The 23,299-nt window shown below is 45.1% G+C and overlaps 1 protein-coding gene across 3 annotated transcripts; it reads right to left on the reverse strand.

Annotated features, from left to right (window-relative positions):
* Window positions 1-95: 95 nt before the first annotated feature.
* On the reverse strand, window positions 96-22,980 carry git1 (G protein-coupled receptor kinase interacting ArfGAP 1). Of its 3 annotated transcripts, XM_070969860.1 has the most exons (21): window positions 22,592-22,779; window positions 16,720-16,853; window positions 16,192-16,304; window positions 15,057-15,162; window positions 14,663-14,749; window positions 14,413-14,543; window positions 14,165-14,259; window positions 14,041-14,083; window positions 13,257-13,283; window positions 12,647-12,695; window positions 12,266-12,338; window positions 11,440-11,537; window positions 10,414-10,525; window positions 9,914-10,038; window positions 8,645-8,797; window positions 7,142-7,486; window positions 5,788-5,868; window positions 5,210-5,286; window positions 4,284-4,460; window positions 4,112-4,175; window positions 96-4,001 (listed from the first exon to the last, which is right to left on the reverse strand). In XM_070969860.1, exons 1-21 carry the CDS (start codon window positions 22,641-22,643, stop codon window positions 3,786-3,788), a joined length of 2,358 nt encoding a protein of 785 aa, XP_070825961.1. In that variant the 5' UTR covers window positions 22,644-22,779; the 3' UTR covers window positions 96-3,785. The 3 variants fall into 3 exon arrangements, with proteins under 3 accessions (XP_070825961.1, XP_070825963.1, XP_070825962.1); XM_070969862.1 differs by lacking the exon at window positions 7,142-7,486 and having other exon boundaries at window positions 22,592-22,980; XM_070969861.1 differs by lacking the exon at window positions 13,257-13,283.
* Between the last annotated feature and the right edge of the window lie 319 nt (window positions 22,981-23,299).

Genomic DNA, 23,299 nt, shown 5'->3' on the forward strand with positions numbered 1-23,299 from the left:
TCTGATGCTGATAAATATATATAAATACACTTGTCCCCATTGGAGCGAGCATCCATTCAGTAAGAAGAAATGCAGGCAGAGCCACAGCTTGTTTTACTATTTTATTACAAATGTACAGCTTATGAGTTTCCATTACAATTGACCTTTTGAAGTCATTGTTTTCTCTACTTTATACAGTTTTGAACGTCTTCTGTTAAAAGATAACTCTCCCGTCACCCATCTCCCAAAGTGTAGAGCTGTGAAGAAACACAGGGACAGCAACAGTACAGGCCACAGTGCACTGCCAGTGGCTGAATATCAGAAGTGTGTGTGTGTTTAATTCACGGGCTGCAAATTTGAGTGTTTGTACTTGCAGAAGGCTTGGTCCAACTGAAAATTTGAGGGCATGTGTTTGACGTTGGAAAGCATGTGCTGAATGATGAAGGTGTACAAAGTGTGTTGGACATGAACCGACAGAAGCTTTTAACATTCATACTAGAGGCACCCTACGTAGTGTCAACTAACTCGGGGAGGGACCGGGCCATGTGCATTTTTTGGCCCTCCCTCCCTTTTTGAGATGACTGTAGTGCTAAGCCGAAGTGTGCTTCAGACCTTTCCTACTGCCCCACCCGGATCAAACCCTGCGTCCTGCACCTGATGTACTTGAACTAAGACCTTTGGGAGAGTGCAGTACATAATGTAGATCCTACGTCACCCAGCTGGTGTTTGAAAATAGTGCAACTGAGACCAGTGATAGCCTCCGTCAAACTGTTCTTCGCTTCCTATGGATTCCAGTAGGATCGTGAATATGTACAATATAACTACATAAGGGGGTGATACCACAGCATAACCATACTCACAAGACTTAAAATATCTAGTACATTGGTGTCAAGACTTAAGAGCTGAGTGGTGAACAGATCCCACAGCCTGAAGCCCACTTGGGCCAACAAATGGACATAAATATCTTGCAGACATAACCCTAACATATAGCTTAATATAAAATATAGCATGAAAATATATGCTCATATATATATATGACTCTAGTCTAAAACTTGGGCAATCATGATTGAAGGGACGAACTTTGAGGATGGCCCCTCTGTGCGTGCATGTCAGTGTTTGTGTGTGTGTATGTGTATGTGTATGTGTGTGTGTGTGTGTGTGTATTGCTGTTCCAGCAGTCAGTTCAAAATCACTATGACTCGGCCAATCAGACAGGAGATGGTGATGATGTCCAAATATAGCGAACGATGATACATGTTGTGAGTCTTCGGGATACGATTTGTTTTGACAGGAAACGGAGTAAACATTCAAATCTCCCCTTCAGAGACAACCATGTGAGAGACTGAGGAATACTGACAGTCAGAGACCCCCAAGTGATGGGGGGGGTGAAAAATAAAGCATGAATAAAGTGGACAGAGCAGTGCTGTAGGTGGTCTAGCATCAATCTCTCAGTGTTTGGGGCTACTTAAGGTCTAATTGTTTCTTGCTAAAAGGCAGGCCTGTTACAAGAAAAAGATTGAGATGCAACTGCTGTCTGAAGGATGAGGTCAGTCTTTTAGGTGAGTACGTTTAATGTGCGGCGGCCTTCTGAGCATGACTGCAGAATTGACCAATGCAAGAACAACCAACTGTCGAAGCCACAAACACTTTGAGAAACCGGGGACAGAGTCATTGGAGAAGGGTTAGAGGCAAACAAACTAGAAGAGGACGGTCCTTGTGGCAGCTACGAAAGACTTTTTAAGGTCCCATCTGCATCCTTCCGTTACAGATACGACCGCATTTGTTCAGCACAGTGTAACAAGCTTTAAGCCAAGCCGACAGGAGGCTAAGTGCGCTATCTTTTTGAAAAAAAAGAAGAAAAAAAAAGCATTTGTTCCCAATGCTGAGTTCAAACAGTGAGCTAGAAGTGACAACTTCAGTGGCCCAGATCAGCAGGCCGTGACAGAAAATCAATCAGAGAACAGAACATGGGCTTGATTGTGCCAGACAGTCCAAAAAATCATACAAGACACTACATCAAGCACACGTGAGGTGGCCAAATCCATTCGATATGAGTATTACTGTCCAGGTTGCTCGATCTGGGGCTTTCCACAGGACTGCTTAAAGCTTAACTGCAACACACCAACCAGTATGTGTCTCAATTTAATGTGACTGAACCATTTTGTTAACATGCACGCAGAGAATGGCTGCGGTGTAATACAAGCACTGAGGGAGAATGCCTGCTGTGTTAATAGCTTTCTGACTTAAAGCAACACTGGGATATTGGGGGGGGGGGATCCTCATACACAAACTGGACCAAGCAATTTTATTGACCTGCTTGGCACAGCAAAAATAACTATGGGATTGATTCTGAGATGATTCCACTGGCTCTGTTAAATGAGGCAATTTGTAAGATAATCGAGCCCAAAAAGAAGCTGAGGACACACGAAAAGAGCATTTTGATCCAGGTCCTGTCATAATGCACCAAGGGGCTGTCGGTCTCACACAAAACTTAAACCAAATACAAATCTCCCCCTACACCCACTCCCCTTTGGCAACTGTCCAACCCCTTGGCCACAGGACATATTACAACATGAAAAACAAACAAACAAACAAACAAACAAAAAAAACTCAAGTGTCACCCAGAGAGGGAGTGCTTTAGAAATGTCGAGGACCGTTTCACAGGTTATTTTTTTATATGTGTACGTGTGCATGTTTACTTTCATCCCAGTAAGAGCTTGAGCACATATTCACCACCTGTCTCCCAATCCACTGAATCATATTTGAGACAATAAAATAAACAAACATAAAAAGTTAAATCAAGATGACAGTCAGTAAAAATATCAATACAAAAAAATGATAAACAATGACAATAAATCACAATTATTCCAGTGTAAGTGTTTGCTTTGTGTAAGTCAGTCAGTTTTGTCCTCAGAGGTGCAGACCACACCAATCTGCACATTCAAAAGAAAAAATAAAGAAAAAGAAGAGAGAGGAAAGAACTGAAAACATGCCAGATCATGCTGTGTACCGCCAACAACAGGGGGTGACGGGTCAGAGGAAAGCTGCAGCCCCCTGCAAAAGCTAACCCAGGAGGAAGCATCTGAGAGCCTGGGTGGGGTGTGGGGTGGAGCTAGATGGGTCCTTCTCTGCAGCGCCAGCTCGTCCTGTCCGGGACGGGACGGGACAGGAGACGGCGGGGAGGGCCTCGTGTCTGGCTGGAGAGAGAGGAGCGGGCCAGAGAGGAAAGGAGAGGGGAAAACGTCCTGACTCCTCACAGGACGGAGACCACGCCATACACTTCCTCCCTCCCTCCCTGGTTCAGGGTAAACGGAGAGAGGCCGGGACGACGAATGACGGGCGAGAATAAATAAAGCGCTAACATTTCAGGATCCGGTTCGCTGTACATCACCACCACTGTATTTCACGTATGCTCGTCACAGTTTAAGCGGTTTATTATACACATCTGATTCCAACTGTTTGTTAAGGTTGCAGCAGGCTGTAGCTTCCACATTGGATCCTCCCACTCGTCCTTCCCTACTTTCATTCCTCACTTGTTCTCCTTCTCTCTCTCCTCTGTAGTGTTTCTACTAAACCATCGACTCTCTTCAGTCGGACTCCATTTTCATGCATATTCCAAATCTTCCTCATCGCACCTATCATTCTTCCCATCGCTCCCCCTTCCTCGTCCTCCCATATGTAGTGTGATCATATTTTCCCTCTTTCTTCCTCTCCTAGACGCCCCTCCCATCCCTCTTAGCCCGCCCATGCATTGATCCGTTCTCTCTCCCTCTTCTCTATCCATCTATCCATCCATATTTGTTGGGTCACTGTTTCTTCTCACGAGTGGTGATGGTGACCAGCTGCTTTGCAGCCTTGGCAATGTCGTAGGCGCACTGGATGACCTGCTGAGTGAGCAGTTGGTAGTCCACTGCAGGGGCCCCAGGCTCCGAGGGTGCTGCCTTACGGCACTCCACCTGCAACCGCGAGGCACTGGAAGCCAGAAGGCGTAGGGAGCAGTGGACTGCATCCAACGCTGGGCGCTACGGAGAGATGAAAGGAATCAAAGCTCAACGCACAAGATGGAGAATATAAACAGATCAGAGAAAAGAGACACAGAGGGACAAATGAAACATGAGCTCAGGGAACTTACTTTGGGGAAGAGTGAGGCCATCTCAGTGACAGCGGAGTGGATCTTCTCAGAACATGGAACAAAGCTAGAGAGGAGAGAAATGTGCTGTTTAAAGTAGCAGCTGACAGATGACTGAGGCAAAGAAAAGAGAGTTGGTGCTTCCTGTCCCGTCTCTGGGGCGTCTCTCACCCACCTGTCGTGTTTGAACTCCTGTGCGGCCCTGAGCAGCTCCTGGATGTTCTTGGTCACCTGCTCAGTTTTCAGTATGACATCCTCCGTGCAGGGCAGGGTGGGGTCCGGTTCCCCCGCCTCCCCACCGCCCCCCTCCTCAGACTCCGCACGACCTTCCTCCTCACTGCTGCGGCCCATACTGCTGAGAGAAACACATAAATACACTTTAATCAACACCTTGGATTGAAGTACAGGGCCGAGAGACACAGAGGACAGCATCTCCACACTGTTACAGGTCCAATATCTTAAGAGACTGTTTGTCTGTATTTCTCATTAACAACTGCTAGTAAAGATCATTAACCCCAGTATCAGTGTGTGGTCCAAAATTACAGAAACACATAGCAATGAGGCTGCTGAACGTTTGAAATATCAAACTTTAGACGAAATTGCACAGATTATCTCATTCGCAAAACGTTTAAGGCATTCAGATGAGTAATAATATCAATTATATAATAATAACTTTTGGCTTTCATGCCAGAACTCATTTGGTCATGTGGGTGCAAATCTGATTTCAGAATAAAACCAGTTTATGATTTCAGAATAAAAGTTTAAATATGAAGTATAACAATGGAAATGGGTACTATCAATCAAAGTAAAAGTATTTTCTAAAAACTACTGGTACACGACCCTGAAAAAAGTTGGGACACAGAGTAAAACAGAAATAAAACAGACTAATTTGTTAATCCTTTTTGACATATACTCAGTTAAAAACAGTACATAAAAGGATATCACTAAATGGGCTCAGAAACACATAAAACACTGTTTGTTTGCAAATGACTGCTTTCTGTTTTTATGTAGGTTTCAGACAGCGTCCCAACTTTTTTGGAATCAGGGTTGCAGAGTTGCACACACTCATCCTTGTGTACAGTGCCTTGCAGTGGGCCTGACCTTAGCGAGAGGTCGTATGTTTGTGTATTGTCATAGTCGCTGTCAGTGCCGCTGCCGTGCTTGTCTGGTTTAGGGACCTGCGGAGGGAGACACAGCAACATCACATTCCATCAATGCAATTATCACCCACCTCGCCAAAGCCCCCGAGTGGAGCCCCCGCCGAGCATAATGGATACATCCTCCCACACATTTCAAGCATTTGCTCCCAGTGCATGTGACGATTTCAACAAGAGGTCCAGCGCATGGCACAGTCTTTAAAAGTGGTTTCACATCAGCAGTTTTGAATCTTTTGAATAAATATCAACAGCGGTTGCTTTGGAAAAATAATTTGTCAGCAGGGAAGACACTTTATGTTTGGTTTTTGATTTGTATTGTGGACCTTTCTACCAGGATCATCAGAGGTTTTCTATAATAAAACAAAGGATTAGGGTGAATATTCTGAGCCGTTGCACTATTTGTAGGAGACTGATTTTGATACAGCAATGTAAGCCTATAATCTGAACTCCCTAAGTGGAGTGCAGGATCATGAAGTCAGAAAATGAGTCAAGAATCCAAATCTGTAAACTATAAGCGCTCACCATGTATCTGCCCATCTCTGTAGATCCAGACAGATGCTGGCTGCCGTATGGCGTTGGACCACCTGTACCACCCTTCCTCACCTGTGAAAAGAGGGGAACACAAGAATGGAGAGAGGGAGAGAGAGATGGAGGGACAGAGATAAGGGGAGAGACGTGTGTGGACAGAGAGATGGAGAGGGGAATGAAAGATAAGCAGAAAGAGATGGATGGAGAAAAAAAAGAGCGTGGGGACAGAGAGAAGAGGGTTTTTGTTTTTTTTTATAAACAGCAGAAAAATAAGATGAATGAGCCAGTGAGAGCAGCGTCAGATCAACTCGGCAGCTCACCCATCATCCCAACAAGACTACATGCCTCTATATATATATCTAACACTGAAACTCAAAGAACACTGTCAACTCAACTAACTGGTGATGAACAGCTATACATCACACAGCCGGTCTAAAACAAGACTACACACATACTTTATACTAATGTTGATCTCCGTTATTAGGATGCATAACAAGCAGAAAGTGGTGCATACAGTAGTTGCATGTGAGAGAATCCTACAGTCGATGAAATGGCAAACAATGCAATGACAGACAGACAGAATGCTTACATCCAGAGGATGCACGGCTGCACTGCAGTGAGCAAGGGACAGACAGGTGAAGAGACAGACAGACAGAAAGAAAACAGACAAACAGGTAAATCTTTGTGTATGGAGATGGTGAATTGTACACGACTCCGTGGAGGTCTCCACTGAAAGGTGAACAGCAGTGCTGAGTGGTCATGTGTTTGCATACTGCAGCTTCATAGACGTTGACGTGGGCTAAACGCTGCATCGTGTTAGAACTGGTCACCTAGTTGCCTGTCACTCTACCAGAAGCAAAAACGCAAGAGGTGTGTGTGCGCTGTCATATGTGTGTGTGATCATAGCAATTCCGAAATGAAGCAGCTGTCCAGAAGCGGGAGAGCTATCTGGGAGGTCAAAAAGGGTAGAAAAAAGGTGAAAGTACAAGGGCGCAGAGCAGGCTAGAGAGCAGAGAAGTCAGAGGCACAGCCAGGCAACACAATCCCTATTTTCCATCTTTCTCCTTAATGTCACACTTATGCACTTCCCCTTCATGGTGCTAAAAAAAATCAGGTTGTATTGTTCTGAGACACATCAGTACTACACTCTCACATTTAAATGGGGTTCATGCACAACTGGACTTTTCAAAGAGAAGGATCGGGAACTGAGATGCAGGGTGAGAGAAAGTTGAAGGGAATAGACAGATCAGGATTGGAACTAGGACCCGTCAATCAGACCAAAAACAGCCTATCAGGGCCACCAAAAGGCAGGTGGGAAGTGAAAGGGGCTGGGGGAGTTCTAACTTACGCTGGGTGTGTTGAGGGGCTGCAGGCGGGCTGCCAGGGAGTCCAGGGCTGGGGGACCATGGGCCGTGGGGCCGGAGGCCGCCCCCGGCTCGTACATCGAGAAGGCTTGGCGGTCCCTCCGGTGGAGATGGGAGTGGGGGGCGACCGAGGAGGGCACAGAGAGCCCCGGGGGATCTGCTCCCGGTCCAAACCCACCCAGACCCCCTCCACCTATTCCTCCTCTAGTCCCACCCCCTTGCCAGTGGCCTCCTCCCCCTCCTCCAGGCCCTCCTACCCCATGGCCAGCTGCCCCCCCAGCCTGCTGGCCCCCCCGCATCGCACTGTTCTCTGTCTGCATCCGCGTGATCTACAGGAGAGGAGGAAAGGGGCAGGAAGGGATGAGAGGATGGAGGGAGGGACACGGGGAGGTTAAAGGGAAGGGAGGGGGCGTCAACTGAATGGTCGAGGACAAGCATCCACAATCACAAGATACAGTAACAAAAGGCTCATACATATCAACTCATATCAGTACTGGGGGGGCAGGGAGGGAGGGAATGTGTGGCAAAGACACTTCAATAGGTTACATGTGGAGGAAGGGATTAGGTCTTGGGAACAGGTATGTGGAAGGCTACATACCTGTACATACACACACACATATATATATATATATACACAGGTATGTACATAGTTTGTTTTCAAGGGTCATGAGGGGAAATGAGGGCTCACCTGCACTGAGGTAAGGCTGACTACCATCTAATTTGATGACAGTATTTGTCGTCTGCAATATGTACAGTAAGTGTGTCGGCTTGTACAAGTGGATGTTCGCCTCCACTTTTCACTAAATCCTCAGTCAGGTGACAAAATAAACACACGAATGAATCATGGGTCACATAATTTGACACTGGCAGCGGCTAATGAATACAATGAGCTAGCAATGATGAGTCACAGGAAACCAAATGAAGCGACGACGGACAGCAAATAAGGGCTATTAAGTGAAAACTGTCTAAACTAGAAACGACAGCTAACATGATGACGGGTATTTGGAGCATCCTCTTTCCACACCAGAACAGTAGCTGCTTTGGTTACTAAATAATCGTGAAAAGCTGTCACCAAATACATCGTCTTGAGACATCAGCGTTAGAAAATGACACCCTGTCAGGAAAGATACATCAGCTCGCAAAGATATTCAAATATTCACTTGTCTCTCCATCATCCTGGCCTCCTTCTGTCTGAATCAATTGCTCCTTCTCAGCTTGCCAACCTGTCTTTGACATTTTGTCCTGTGTGTTCTTCAATCTAGATCTCTATCTGATTTTATATTCTAACTTCTACAGTTTACGCTTTCATGTTCACCTTTGTATGAGACAATTCATGCTGACCTGTCCCACCTGTTACTCTCCACTATTATTAAAGAAGATAATGAATACCGAACAGTTTGCTGGGCTTCAGGTACTGCACACATATGCTGACCCTCTGACCTTGATTTGTCTCTGTCCGTCCTTTCATCACCCTCCATACTCCCTACCTCCTTCTGGAGCCGCCGGAGCTCCTCGCTCAGGTTGTTGTTGACCTTCATCAGCTGCTGCACCTTGGCTTCTGAGGAGGCCAGGGCCTTCTTCACCTCCAGGTACTCCTGCAGGGTGATGGGACCGTCTGACAAGTCTGATGAGTCCATACTCTGGATTGATAGGGACATACAGGCAGGCGGGTAGAAAGACACACAGAAAAACGGACGGGTGGACAAAAAGGCACAGATTAAGTGAGGAAATGGACATCAGGCTCATTTCTTTAGTGCTTTACAAATGAATGGAGCAAATCTGTTCAAGCTGTCCTGATTTTCTGGTACATGCAGTGTGTATTTTTTGCTAATTTTATGTTTCTGTAATGTGGGGGTATATGTGAATCAGCGCTTGCTGAGCTGCATGTAACAGATCTTACAACTGTGTGAGAGGACAAGCGCTCGCCTCCAGCCTGAAGGCCAGTACCACAGCTGATCACACACTTTCAGACAGTAGAGCTTTAGTTCTGGTTCTCAATGCACCATCTGCCCCCACTTCCTGTGACCCTGGAGCATGCTCAAACTCAGTCCAACACCACTCCCTAAAACTGAATCATCTACAAACATCTTTCACTGACCATTCATCAAAGCTCTGTTCATTAATCATCCACCTCCTACCCAATCCATTCCTATTTTACTCTTACACCTAAACTCTAGACAACACCATATATAACGAATGCCATTTGATACCATTCAATCACAGGAAGAAAACAAAATAATGAATGCACATATTTCTAGAGTGGAGATGGGAGTGGAACCTCTGACTTGCGGTTTTTCAGAGCTTTGCCCACTGAGCCAAACAAGTCCACGGGAAGAGGAGCTAGTTACTGGTTTAGCTGTTGACATTGTCATTTCTACCACTCCCACTCTGCAGCATTTTCCCCTCTTTCACTCTCGCTCAATCTCCTCCTCTCTTCCCTCTAACTACACTCTCTCTGTATGAACAATGCCTCTCTGACAAGGACCCAGAATAGCTGATGATGTCACTCATGAGCTATGTGGCAGCCCGGACTGTGGCCACTCCCCGCAAAGCATGCTGGGACAAGCAGTCATAAAGAAGAAGCTATGGCAAAGCTTTGCTCGCTGATGCAACCACTGTATACGCTACTGTAAGTGAGACGAACAGGGCTGAATTGTTGAGTGTCACTGTAAAACTACTGTTGTGCATTAGTAGATTTTACAGTGCATGTCACAAGTATGCATTGGTCTGAAGTTGTGTGTGTTCAAGCTCTGTACCTTTGCACGGTTGCTGCGTTGTGTGTTGTTGTTGTTCTGGGTGGTCAACTCGCTGTCTGTGTCTTCATCAGAGGCTACGCTGTCGTAGTCGTGCTGGTCATCATCAATGCCCAGATCCAATGGGTCTGACAAGGGAAAACGTGCTTTTGGTGCTATGGACAATTCAAAACCATGATCCCAAACATCCTTGCTTCAGTGTGTCTGGGTTTTTGTCCTATTTTGAATTTGTCTGTAACTGGACATCATTGTAAATGAGGACAAACTGGTTCTTCAAGTTTAAATAAAGGTTTGAAATGAAATGCAACTCTTTGACAGTAAATCCAAAAGAAATCACCATTTTCCCCATCATCACTAAAGTGCCATTCACCATGTTGCTGCTTGCAACAATAATCAATCAAATGTTTTAGGCCTTTTTGGCTTTTCTTTAAGCCAAAGCTTTGGCTCAGCTTTATGACCCCCATCAGACCTAATCTGTCGGTCCCTTCTTCCCTGTGTCTCACCAGTAGGGCTGCTGAGACCTTTCCCCTGCTGTCTCCTTTTGGCGTCACTCAGGATGTCGATGATGAGCGTGGCAAACTCCCGAGCATTGAAACGGGCCAGCTTCTGACGGCCCTGAAAGAGAGTCGGGACATAGGATTTGGATTATCAGAGTGTATAAACACAAATGCATACGCCGGAACGACCGTCTGATATTTTCAAAATAAATTATATTATGAGCTGTGTGGAATACAGATGCTATCCAGTCCACAGTCCACAGTTCACTGCCTGTGTGACTACTGTGGTTAACGACCATGCGCTGTGGAAAAACACAGTCATACTCAGATACACACCACAAGTGTGCTCACACATACACAAACACGAGGAAAGAAGTAGAAACCGTGCAATTACACTCACATGCTGGCATCCACAAAAGAGAATAAAAAGGTTACTTTCCATTGAATTGCCAAACTACTCACTTTGGAAGACAAAGGAAGGTAAAAAGTTCAGCTCTAAATGTGTGTGAGTGTGTTTGTCTTTTGTTTCCCACCATAAATAGACAGCAGCTCCTGACTGCAGTGAGCTGCTCGATCCTGACAGAGCAAACGTGGCGATGTGGGTGTTTTTTCTGCGTGTGTATGCTCGTGTCAAAAGTCAATGTTTACACTAATGAGCCACGCAGATGAGGAGAAACTATGTGAGAGGACATATGGGATTTCTCCCTCACACGCACAGAGTGAGGGAAAGAGGGGAGAGAGGGAGAGGGAAGCACAGATGGATTACATCTTCCCTCCTCTTTCACAGCTGAACAACATCCCCTGTCAATTTCACACTCATTCTTGGCTTCTGGTCCAAACACTTACACTGTCTAACTGACAAAGATATCACCAGGCTCTATTTTTGCCTTTTTGCTCGCAAGTTCTTTCACCTTAGTTTCTTCTTCTTCTCAGTTTTCCCTAAAGGTAAAAAAAAATTTAAACGTCTATAAATATATGCAGGCCGCCTGTGGTTATGTGCACTGTGTGTGAATGAGTGTGCGTATGTTTTACCTGGTTGCGTGTGGCAGAGTATTCAGGGTTGACTGGTAGGAAGGGCACCGCGCTGCGTTCTGTGACCAGTGTGCTGTGGTTCTGGGTCGTAAGCCACACTGGAGACACAAACATGAAGCAAAAAATAAGTCCGCGCGTGTGCATGTGTGTGCGTGTGTGTGTGCGCGTGTGTGTGCAACACGGAACCTGGGCAGCCAGTCCACCCACCCCCACATACATACAGACAGAAAAAAGCCCAGTAAAAAACCATCCGGTAGATCCTATAATCCACCGTTATACTTTGAGCCCTCCCCTTGTGTGTGGCTCAGTTTGTGTGTGTGTGTGTGTGTGTGTGTGTGTGTGTGTGTGTGTGTGTGTGTGTGTGTGTGTGTCTCTTTGTATCCCTGCCACTTACCTGCGGTGCTTCAGTCAGAAAGCACAATTTGACTGCTACCGCTACTGAAGGAAAGAGAGAGAGAGAAGAGACGGAGAAAAAAAGAGGAGACAGCAAGAAAGAGCCACGGAGGAGGAGAGAGGCTCAAGAATTTCTGAGGCACTTCCTCACTCCGTCTCTCCTCCTCCTCCCGCCCTCCCTCGCTCACTCACTCACTCCATTTGGCCTTCCTGTTCAAGACTCAATTTCCATTTCTCCTCACTCTATCCCTCAAATTTGCCTTCTGTCCTCTCAACGTCTGTTTTTCTCTCTTTCTCTCTCCCTCCTTTTCTTCTCAAAATCATGTCTTGTGGAGGTGTTTTCTACCTAGTTTCCATAATGGGGAAAAGCCAAAACACACTGAGATTTCTACCTCATACAGCACGAAAAAGGGAAAGAGGAGATGAGGCTCACCTGCATCGTTTTCTCTGCGATCGACCTCGTCATAGACGTCCATCGCTAGCTCCTCAAACAGCCGATTATTAAGCTGTCACACACACAAAAATTGACCTCAGATGCATCACCAGGTGTGTTTGGGCATGCTTACACATCAAACACAACAGTGAAAACAGACATGAAAACAATCTGATACTGTACAGTCGTTTTTTGTTTTTTTTTTGGCCTTTCTTTTAACTAAGCACTTCTCTTTTCACATTATTTTCAAGGATGCAAGAAAACTGACTCAGTCTATAGTCTAAAACCTTCGACCTTGGCGATTCTCTCCTCAGTCTGCAGACCTGTAATGTGAATGCATATGACGCCATGATTTAAATGTCCCAATTCAACCTGACTCACCGCTTGGAGCTTCTTCTTTGCAGCCTTGGCCAATTCTGACAGGTCCAGACTAGAAAACACAGAGGACAAAAGTAAGACGGGCATCACAAAGATACAGCAGAATAAAGAGACGGAGGCAGAGGGAGGGAGCGAGGAGGACATGGATATGGAGATAGAGGCAAGAGGTGAGGAGGTGGGACAAGTGTTTGGCTAGAGGTGGAGCAGGCAGGGAGAGGAAGGGAAAGGAAGGGCGCATTTGGAGTGGGACAAAATGAACCTTTCTTCCTCTGTGCTGCTGCAGACAAGTGTTAAATTGTTTTGGTACACAGATATAAAAGAGCTACATGTCAAAAGCTTTATTGCATTATCTGAAAATAGAAATGTGAGGTGTGATTGAAACTCTATTTCTAAGAAGCCTTTAGTCATCCTGATTTTTCCCCCTAAGAACTAACTACACAGCTCTATTTCCTAGTAGTATCAGATTAAGGCCTAATAATCATCCCACTGTGAAACCGCTGAAGCTCATTCTGGTATACAACAGGGAAATCTAGGGAAGATGGGGCAGCAGAGAGAGGGGGGATGAAATGAAGGAAGAGATTCTGGAAAAAAGGAACAAGGAAAGTGAAGATACCTCTGTGTCGGGCACTTAGGACGAGCTCTGGCTCCACCAAGCGCAGCGAAATGGAGAGAACAGAAGACGAGTGAGAAAAAGGAAGAAACAGACAGGAAGAGGGGTAGAGAAGCCACATCAAAACAGCTTTAATGGTTATTATCAAGAGGAACCATTCACCAGAACAGAACAGAACAGACGCAAGTAGAGTTAGATGGCAGCTCAGAAGTAAAACCGCTTAAGTAACAAATAGATTTTGAGGTGCACTTGGTTTCCCTGCCTAATATGTACATTTGTGAGCGTATTTTTGAGCTACTTCTTTGGCTCAGCTGTGAAAGCTCAGCACCCATCAAATCTTCGAAATAAGCTGAGCCAAGTAATGCTGAACCTGATTTATAACAACCTGACTGTGCACTCCTGCACCTCTCAAATCAAACCCGCACTTTGGGATTAATAAACCAAGCACACCTCACATATCTAAATCATTGCAGGTACCTGTAATAGCTTAGATCACCATTTACAATAAACAGCCAGCTTTGACAGAGATGCTAAAGACCTCCTTTATCTAGCTCCCTTTTTTGGGTGGGCTTCCACATACTATAGTGCCACCTTCTGGTCAAAACTCTAATCTGCACCAGAATCAGGGAGACGCACTGAAAAGTAGTCGTCGTAGAAGTATGACAAGTCAGGTAGCTGCAAAGTTCAAGTACACTAAGACAATTCATGCAAACAAACCACACCATGCAAGCAAAAACAGGACGCTTGAATAGACTTTAAGACAACACAATAATGTCACGGTCCATACCTGTCTGCCATCTGAGGAATGATATAATGGCCATTCTTATGATCTAAGAAGAAGAAGAGTGTCACTGACGTTAAATGCCACACTTAAGGTCATAGGAGGTGCACACTAACTAACAGTGGGTTACCTGGGCGCCGTCCACAAAGGTAGAAGGCTAGTCTGTCCGTCAGTTCATACTGACACTCTACCAGCCGCTCTGCCAGCTCTATATGACCCGCCTGCCTGGAACACAGACACACACACTAATTATCCCACTTTCCTTCCTTCCTTTTTAAACTGTTTTACTATTTCTGCTCACCACTCTCCAGCAGCAGTTGGAATCTGACTGAAATGCAAACTGTGCTATTAATCTACTGTGTGTCCACTGCCTTGTACCTTGCGTAGTCCATAGGTGTGCGTCCGTTGATGTCGGGTGCTCCGGGATCTGCACCGTACACCACCAGCAGCTCAGCCTGCAGGATCTGGCCTGCTTTTGCTGCCACATGGAGCGGGGTAGTGCCTTTCTCCTGGAGGGTCGGGTAGACACACAAACAGTCAGGACAACATGCCTGGAATAAAGGCTGTCATTGAACAGCATGGTTAACTGTTAGACTGCGTTAGTCAGCAAGTAGATTTTTTTTCTAACCGGGTGGAAGAAGTTGGCCTGTGCGCCGAGGGACAGGAGTCGAAGACACGTCTCTAAACTCCCCGTCCGCACACTTGAGTGGAGTTGCTAACAGAGAGAGGTAGAGAGAGGACAGAGACAAACAGAGTGTGTTAGGGTGGACAGATTAAACATCACTGAGAGACAAAAACAGGGAGAATCCTCTTATTAACCCAGTGGAGCTCCACAGCATTAGAGATCATTATTACACCCTGCTGGGTCATTGCACAGCACCAGTGTGTGTGTATGCGAGTGTGCACATGCACATGCACATGTACATGTTTATGTTTGAGATCTCCCACTGACATCTAGAACATGCAATATGGCAACAATACGGCACAGGCTTGTGAGCATAGGCTTGTTCAGCTGAACTCACCTTACTGAGGTCCTTGGTAGTGACGCCATCATCATCGCGGCAGGGCAGCTTGTGCACAAAGGCCAGCATTTGGTATTTGGCTCTGATGAACTCTGATTTAGTGGGACTGCACCAGGGGAGAACATTAGATAGTTAAAAAGTCCACACATCAGAAAAAGTGTGTTAATGTGTGTGAGGAAAAAAGCATATTTTCCACTCCGGTACAGGCCACAGTGTCCGTTAAATAATCTTCTGTAAAATACATTTTAAGTTTCAGACGTTTCCTGAAGGCCACATTGTTGTCAAACAGCTGATTTGTATTTGGCTGAAAAGCAGTTCATGCTTTTCTTCGTTTGATGTTTTGTGTTAGGTGAAAATCTCACTCAGTTTCCCTTCATATTTTACTTGAATGAGCCAGAACTCATTGGCACCACAACCGGTTTCCTGCTTGTTTCTAAAAGACATCAAGGTCTTGTTCAGGCTGCTAGCTCAAATCTGTCATGTCGGATTTAGAAGTGTCTTTTGCGTCACTTGCAACAATGACATCAAATCCAGAGTGAAGGAGGTGCATTAAAGCGGCAGAGCAGACTGTAGGCTGTATGGAGGACAACACAGAGAACAACAGCCTTCTGCAGCACGATCGTTTGATCTCCACTTCACAAGCTTCCACGTCGGAAAGTCGTGTTGCTAGCTTGCGTAGTTATTGACGCCTTGGTCGTTACCGCAGCAACCCATGAAAATAGGTTGGTGATGCCTGGACACACCAATCCGGTCACTTGCAAAAACAGCACGGTCTGTATTAAAGATCTGATTTGAGAAACAAATCGGAATTGCCAGCAGTCTGAACAAAGCCTCAAAACTCATTACAAATTTCCGCTGACGAAACTCACCCTATAGTCATATATACAAAAACCCTCTGACAGCAGAACAAGATTCATTCAGAAGATGATCCATGACTAAGAGAAAACTGTTGAGAGGGCATTAAGGGACAACTGGGTGCAACTGCTCTTCACTAATGGAAACAGCAATTACATTCATAAAGGTTTTACGACATTCCTGTGCAGCAGGGACAGTATTTCCTCCAGCAAAGGTGACTGGGGAGAGAGGTGTGGTATTTTTGTTCGGAGGATTTTGAGCCTGAAGGGAGTATACTTACTGGACTTTATCCTGGGGGTTGGGTTTCCTACGACCGCTCTGCACCTGAGCAGGGTCCAGGAGGCTGTGTTCCCATATGGAGTTGGCCCCGTTACTGGCCAAGGTCTGAACCATCTGAGACACATACACACACATGCACGCACGCACGCACACACACGCAGTGACTCAGTGAAGGCTCACCATGACACAAGAAAATTACCAGCATCACAAGAACAATCTGGTGAGTAAAGTCACTTTACAGTCCTAATGCAATACTCTATGGTTTGAAGTTATTGATTCTCGAATGAGCAAAAGGCTGAAAATGATGCACACACACGGGGATAGGCATACAATTTTACACTAATGAAGAAAATACAAACTTTTTAATAAACTCAGATGCAAAGCCTGTGGAAATGAATTTACGTCTTCAGTGCTTTGTCAGGTTTCTCTACTAGTCCTCACCTCCTGTGGTAGTATTATGGGCCTCAGGTACTGCAGCCCATCCCGGCCCCCTGCTCCCTTTCACTCATGCTTCATTTCTCAGACTTACCTGCAGTAGTGCGGGAGGCCACCCGCTGTGCCTCAGGTGCTTGACTATGGAGATATGGCGGCCTAAGCTGCGGTGGACTGAACAGCATTCATCACAGATCAGGACCCCTCGGTTGATACTGGTCCAGCCCGGGTCTGACAGAAAAACAGAAATAAGTGGATGGTTTTACGAGTCTTATAAATATGTTGTGTGTAATGGCAAGACTTTTCAGCATTTTAAAGAATCTGGAGCTGCTTCTCCAAAACGTCATGGCCGACAATTACCAGCGTCATGGCCGATTATGAATGACAATCGATCGTCTGTACTTATGTAATGTGACATGCTAAACGACCTGTTGTGCAGCGTCTGGGACACCCCACAACACCCCGACAAAATACTAGCATGTCTGAAATTCTTTATCATGACACATCTTGCGTGATGACATGTTCCTGAGTTTTTAACCAATCAGGTGCTCTCTCCAGAGCACGGTCAGGTAACCATGACGAGTAGGAGGAGGGATGCTGAGGTTGCTGCCGTCAGGTGGGACAACAAAAGACAGGAAAAGTTCATTGAGCTGTGGCAACAGTACCAGCCTATTCAACGTTTCCTCGAGGGAGGAGGACAGAGTCAAAAAAGACAAATGTTATAGTGGAAGCTCTTCATCAGTCAGGCGAGTAGCTGCTGTGTTGCTGTAACATTATCCCCGGTCCTACCTGCAGGCCTATCATTACTAGTTCCAGATCTAATGTTAAATTAGCCTGTCTGATGCGGCTAATACAGCCAAGCCTGCTCCTTGTAGAATAAATAAAATTACAATATGACAACCTTATTGTACCTGTCGTAATTGTTATCCAGATGCTACCCAGTAGATGTATAAATGACCGAATGGGCTGGAGTTTACATCACCTTCTGCATTTGCTTTTAATGTTATAGCGCATCCACAGATGTTTTTTCTTTGTCTCCTTTTTTTCAGTACACAAGACCACCAGCATCACACACTAACACGCGTCTGTCAGTTTGATTGACAGTTGCTTCTCTGGCCTCTGGATGACATCTCTTGTGCGTGATCGTAAAATAAGACGTGCTGTGATTGGTCGGGGTCATATGTGTAGTCTAGCTGGTCACCCAACCAAGACACGGGACGGGTTTATGGCACTGTGATTGTTAGATGTGACACAGCGACCAAAAACCAGACCTGAATACCTCAGGCAGCATTGCATTAAACACTGACATGACTGTATACAGGATATTCCTGCTTGGGTTCAGGAACACTTTGTCGGTAAACAAAGTGCATCGATGCATCTGCAAGTGCAAGCTAAGATTCTATCATGCAAAGCTAAACACATATATTAGCAATATCCAGAAATGCCACTGACTTCTGCAGCTCATCTGACATGGACAGACACAAAGTGGAAAAGTGTCCTGTGGTTTGACAAGTCCACATTTCAGTTTTTGGATATCATGGACACTGCATCAAAAAGAAATGATGCATTACCAGCTCAAAAGCCAACATCTCTGATGGTACGGCAGTGTGTTAGTGCCCATGGCATGGGTAACTTAAACTTCTGTGCTTCAAGGTACACATGAGTTTTGCCATCCAGATGATGTCTCTTTCAGGGACGTCCCTGCATATTTCAGCCAGACAATGCCAGGCCACATTCTGTCAGTTCTAACAGTGAGGCTTTATAGTGAAAGAGTGCGGCTTGCCTGCAGTCCAGATCTGAATGTCACTGAAAATATGTGGTGCATTATGGAGGCCCAAAAGGACTCTGGGGTGCCATTTTTTCCTAAGAGAACATGTCCTCTACCTACACTGCTATCCTGACCAAGTTTCCTTCAAGGACAACTCAAACAAATGGTCCTTTTTGTACTCTGTTCTGAGCTGTTAACCTGAGGTAAGAAGTGTTTCATGAAACATGTTAATATGCTAACACAGAGTGCCCAACGTGAAGAGGAAAAACAGCATAAAGTGCAGTTAAAGAAGTTTATAAGTCTTTCAATTTTCACACATGGTGTGCAATTGTACTTTATATACTTGAGTATTGTTTAACGCACATTTACGGCAAAACAGGCTTGTGCTTTAGAGGAAATGCATCTTTCTAAATAATGAAACAATGGTGTTAACACAATAGTGTTTAATTAAGAGAATCTTGAGTTACTGTAGGTAATTACGACAAATTGAATTTTGCAATAATAGGGCTGAAAAAGCAGTGAAATTACACCATTTACAGCACTCAGACATGAAAATACGGGTATTTGGTCATAATACGAGTATATGATTAAAATGTACAGACCTTTCTAACACTGAATTATCAGCCAACCTTTGTGGGTTGTCTTAGTTGGAAGATGCAATGTGGTAGCACAAAATACCCAGACAAAGCTAGATCACACACACACACACACACACACACACACACACACACACACACACACACACACACACACACACACACACACACACACACAATGTATCTGCCAATATGCTGAGTTGTACTATAATTCCACTTAGCCCAGCACACTCCATGAATTGTTCTTCACTAATGAACTAATGCAAGCACAGAGCTCTCCTTCGCTGAAAGTGCTTACCAAAGGAGGGATCAACTGAGCCCATAAGAATTATTTAAACCACCTAGTCGACTCACTGTATGTAGGTCTCAAGGTCAAAGTCAAGTCAAAGTCAAGTAACACAAGACCAATAAGATTTTACTGGTGAAAAAGTGACAAGCTAAAATGTTTGTAACCGTAAAATGTTACAATTTCTGATAGAGGAAATGCTAAAATGTGTGTGCTCCTACAGACCAAGCAAACGCTGATCCTTCAGTCATAAGCAGCTTGGTGTGAGACCAGTGGTGCCTCACTGGCTGCGCCACAATCTACTTGTTTCCAGTCGCAGTCTGAGGTTCTCTTGACATTTGGTATTTGTTTTAGTCTGTTTGGTGTGAAATTGAAGCAAGGTGTATAATTCTGGGGGGATCAGAACTTTTCTACCTGAAACAAGAAGCTGAAAATGATTTTTATAAATAGAAAATAGATGACTGTGAATGAGGTGAGTGTGGGAGGGGAAGCAGCAAGGGCCAGTGCCAGGTGTGTGACACCAGCAGATTAGTCTCAGAGTCTGGGTCACATTTATGCCTTCAGGACCCTGATGTGATGAGCAGCTCACTACTAATACAGTCTGCAATATCAAAACAAATATATGCACTCTTACGTGCGCATGATGCATGCACAGACACATGAACACACACACATTTCTACTATCAGCTTTAGTCACTCTCAGGCTGGGATAAAACTGTCTGGGCTTAGGGTATTAATGGAGCTAAAATAGTCCATCATCAGATGAACTGACATGCTGGAAGTCTTTTTGCCCCCAGAAAAAAAGCAGCCGCAAATGCAAAAGGGCTTTGATAAGAGCTACAGCCTAGTTTAGAACAGTAGCCCGTCAGCTTTAAAGGCCGGACTGCAGCAATTTAATTCCTTAATCTGTGTAATAAATATAAAAACTCCCACAGGCTATGCTATCTGCTTGGCTCGCTTGATCAATATGAGGCTACACCATTAAGCTATTAGCCCTTGATAGACTACTGGCAGCGGCATATTGGCCAAATCTGCAGCATGACATAATTTCACCTAAAGTTGGCCTAATTCATCAATACAACATTGACATTTGTTTTTATAACTGTCACTTAAGCCTGCATAAAACATGTATTATAATGAGTATTAATGGTGAATAATAACATTTCAAATCCTCAAAACTCTTGCTGAAATGCAAATGTTTCCCACTGGAGGAGTCTCGCAGCTCTAAATAACCATTTTAAGATCCAAAAGCAACATGTAAGTCCACTTAGTGTACACAAGTCACAAGTCTATTGATTGTAATTAAATACACACAGTGTTTTTAAACTCAACTGCAAAACTTGCATGAGAGTCAGTTTCTTACACAATTGTGCTCAATAAAGAGTTTACTATCACGACAGCATGATTCATTGTTGCTATAAACCATGCAGATTGCCATGGCATGACATTAAAGCCTCCTGAGGCTTGGCTAGGACTAGGAGTATCAGGCGTCCTTTGTAGCCATGCCACTGAGTTATCCCCTAGTATGACACAAAGCTGGGTAGTAGGGAGGTGGCCTGTCACCAGTGGCTAGGTCAGCATTTTGCACAGCGCACTGTGTGTGTGTGTGCATGTTGTTGCAAGGAGGGGTTACATGCAAAGAGCTGATGGTTGCAGAAGAAATACGCAGCTAGTAACAGGACCACCAACACAAAGATGCCAAACACACATCTTCCCCTTTTTCCAAACAGGATAAATTTTCCAGGGTCATAATGCAGGGTAAGGCGTTCATCTGGGGTTAGTTAGTGCTGGTCAGATTATGAAGTGGGAAAAGCAACTGAGGTGGCAGGAGGACAGCGCACTGGGCGATGAAGCAGGAAGGGAAGTGAACAGGGGGAGCAGAGAGTAAGTTCAGGTCATAAAGCAGGAGCAAGGTGCAAGCAGAGCAGTGAGGCCCTAAAGCTTGTAGAGCTCTGCGCACGCGCGCGCGCGCGCGCGCGCGCACACACACACACACACACACACACACACACACACACACACACACTGCTATCAGGTGGGGCAGCTGTGAAGAGAGCAGCTGTTGTAATGCATGTACACATGAATAAATACAAGCAACACACACACACACACACACACACACACACACACACACACAGACAGACAGACAGACAGACAGAGAGACAGACAGACACACACACACACACAGGTGCACCAATAATCAGGTGCTTCAAACTAAACATGAGGTCATATGAGGCTACATATGGAAGGCAGCGGCAAGCAGGGGATACCAAGGTTGTTTTGGCATCACCTCTACCTCACTTTGCGACAAAACACACGTTGGCAAACAAGGCAAAACTACCGTACAAATATGAATTCCACACCTATGACATACACACCAGTGTGGATAACATATTACTGTCTTCTCACAAGTGAAGTTTGAACATGTTTCTTCTTTTCAACTTCATGTTGATTCTGATGAAATCTTCCACTTTAGGATGGCTTTCAAATGACAACTAACCACATTTGTACGCTGTGACTACAAATACTGTAAAATAAGTGCGATAAAAAAAATAGAAACCTTTACGTTCGTAGACATAAGCTCTTTCTGGGGGGTTAACAGTACATTAACTAGCAAAAATTAATACCAGATACTGTTGAAACGACTGACCGGTAGCTGAAGCGTTAGCTGAATCTGTTCAGTCACAACTTGCCGTTTAGCCAAAGTTAGCTAGACTAGCTAACGTTGTAGCTAAGCTAGCAACGTTAGCCAGGGACATAATCTCAAACGCCGCAGCCAAATGCAAACAATAACACAGCGGCTTTGAAACGTAATCATGATATTGTATACTGGTATATTATGTGTAAGATAAGTCTTTAATAATAGGCAGCAACGCAGTGAGTCAACATCGCCTGCTCGTTAGCCAGGCTAAGCTAACGTATTAAGAAGTCAGTCCCGGTCAAGAAAATCAAAACAAACGTCTCTTCATGTAGGAAGGCGACATAAATCTGACACTCGTCTCTTCCACTGCAGCAGACAAACTGTTAGCCCTCACTCTTCTTCTTGCTCTATTAAACATACATATCAAGCTGCTCAATGGGGCACATTAACGATGAGTAGCTATTAGCCAAAGATATTTCCCGTTGTGATAACACGCCTATTTTCACTGTTTATTTTGGGCCTAAGCGACGTTCGGAAGCCCTGGCCGTTTTCCTGTTCTGCGGACCCGCTGACAGTGACAGCAGCTCCGGCCTTGTTATCCCACCACGTCGCCCTCCCGACGTATTGTTCCAGTGTAACGTTAGTGGTCCATTTTTGATTTATATTCATCCTCCCTACCTGGCGCACTGCAGTCGGCGCAGACTTCTGTCCTTTGTAGTTTTCTTGACATCTCGAAAGTGGCTGAAATCGAGAGGTGGATGTCGGCGATGATGTGGTTCGCCCTTTTTCCCCCGAGTTACCGACCGACGTCTGCCGTCAATCGATGCGGCCCCTGAATCCCCGGAAGCCGGGTGGTGTTATCGGCTTTCCCGGCCAGCTGACAGTTGAATTTCCCGTTTGTTCCTGCGGTCTCTTCGCCCACGTTCACCGCTTCACTCAAGTCTAGAGCCAAGTTATGTGAACATCCTTAATCGGTCTGTTTGTATGAACCTCATATGGGAATATTTACTGAATCTGTGCGCTGCATTGCCAGCAACTCACCGAGAGACGGCAGCTCGCTACCTGTCAGTTTCCGGACACACACCCAACATCCCCGCAGCCTACCTACGGAGGCAGGGAGGGGTAACAGGGCAACAGTCATCCCGTCATTCTTTAAAGGTGAGCTGGATTTCTATGGAATCAGATAGATCACAACAGAGTCAAGCACCCAATATCCAAGATGTAGTGAGGTATTTATGAATAGGATTTATGCCAGATAAATGTCAGATTAGTGACCTAGACCTACTTTGTTATCTCGTTTAAATGTCAATACAGAGATTGGCTCTATATTATTGACTGCAGATAGTGGTATTTTTGAAATTTTAAAGCAATAGCAATTATCAATTC

Source organism: Chaetodon trifascialis, chromosome 9, assembly GCF_039877785.1.
Source record: "Chaetodon trifascialis isolate fChaTrf1 chromosome 9, fChaTrf1.hap1, whole genome shotgun sequence".
NCBI classification, from domain to species: Eukaryota; Metazoa; Chordata; class Actinopteri; order Chaetodontiformes; family Chaetodontidae; genus Chaetodon; species Chaetodon trifascialis.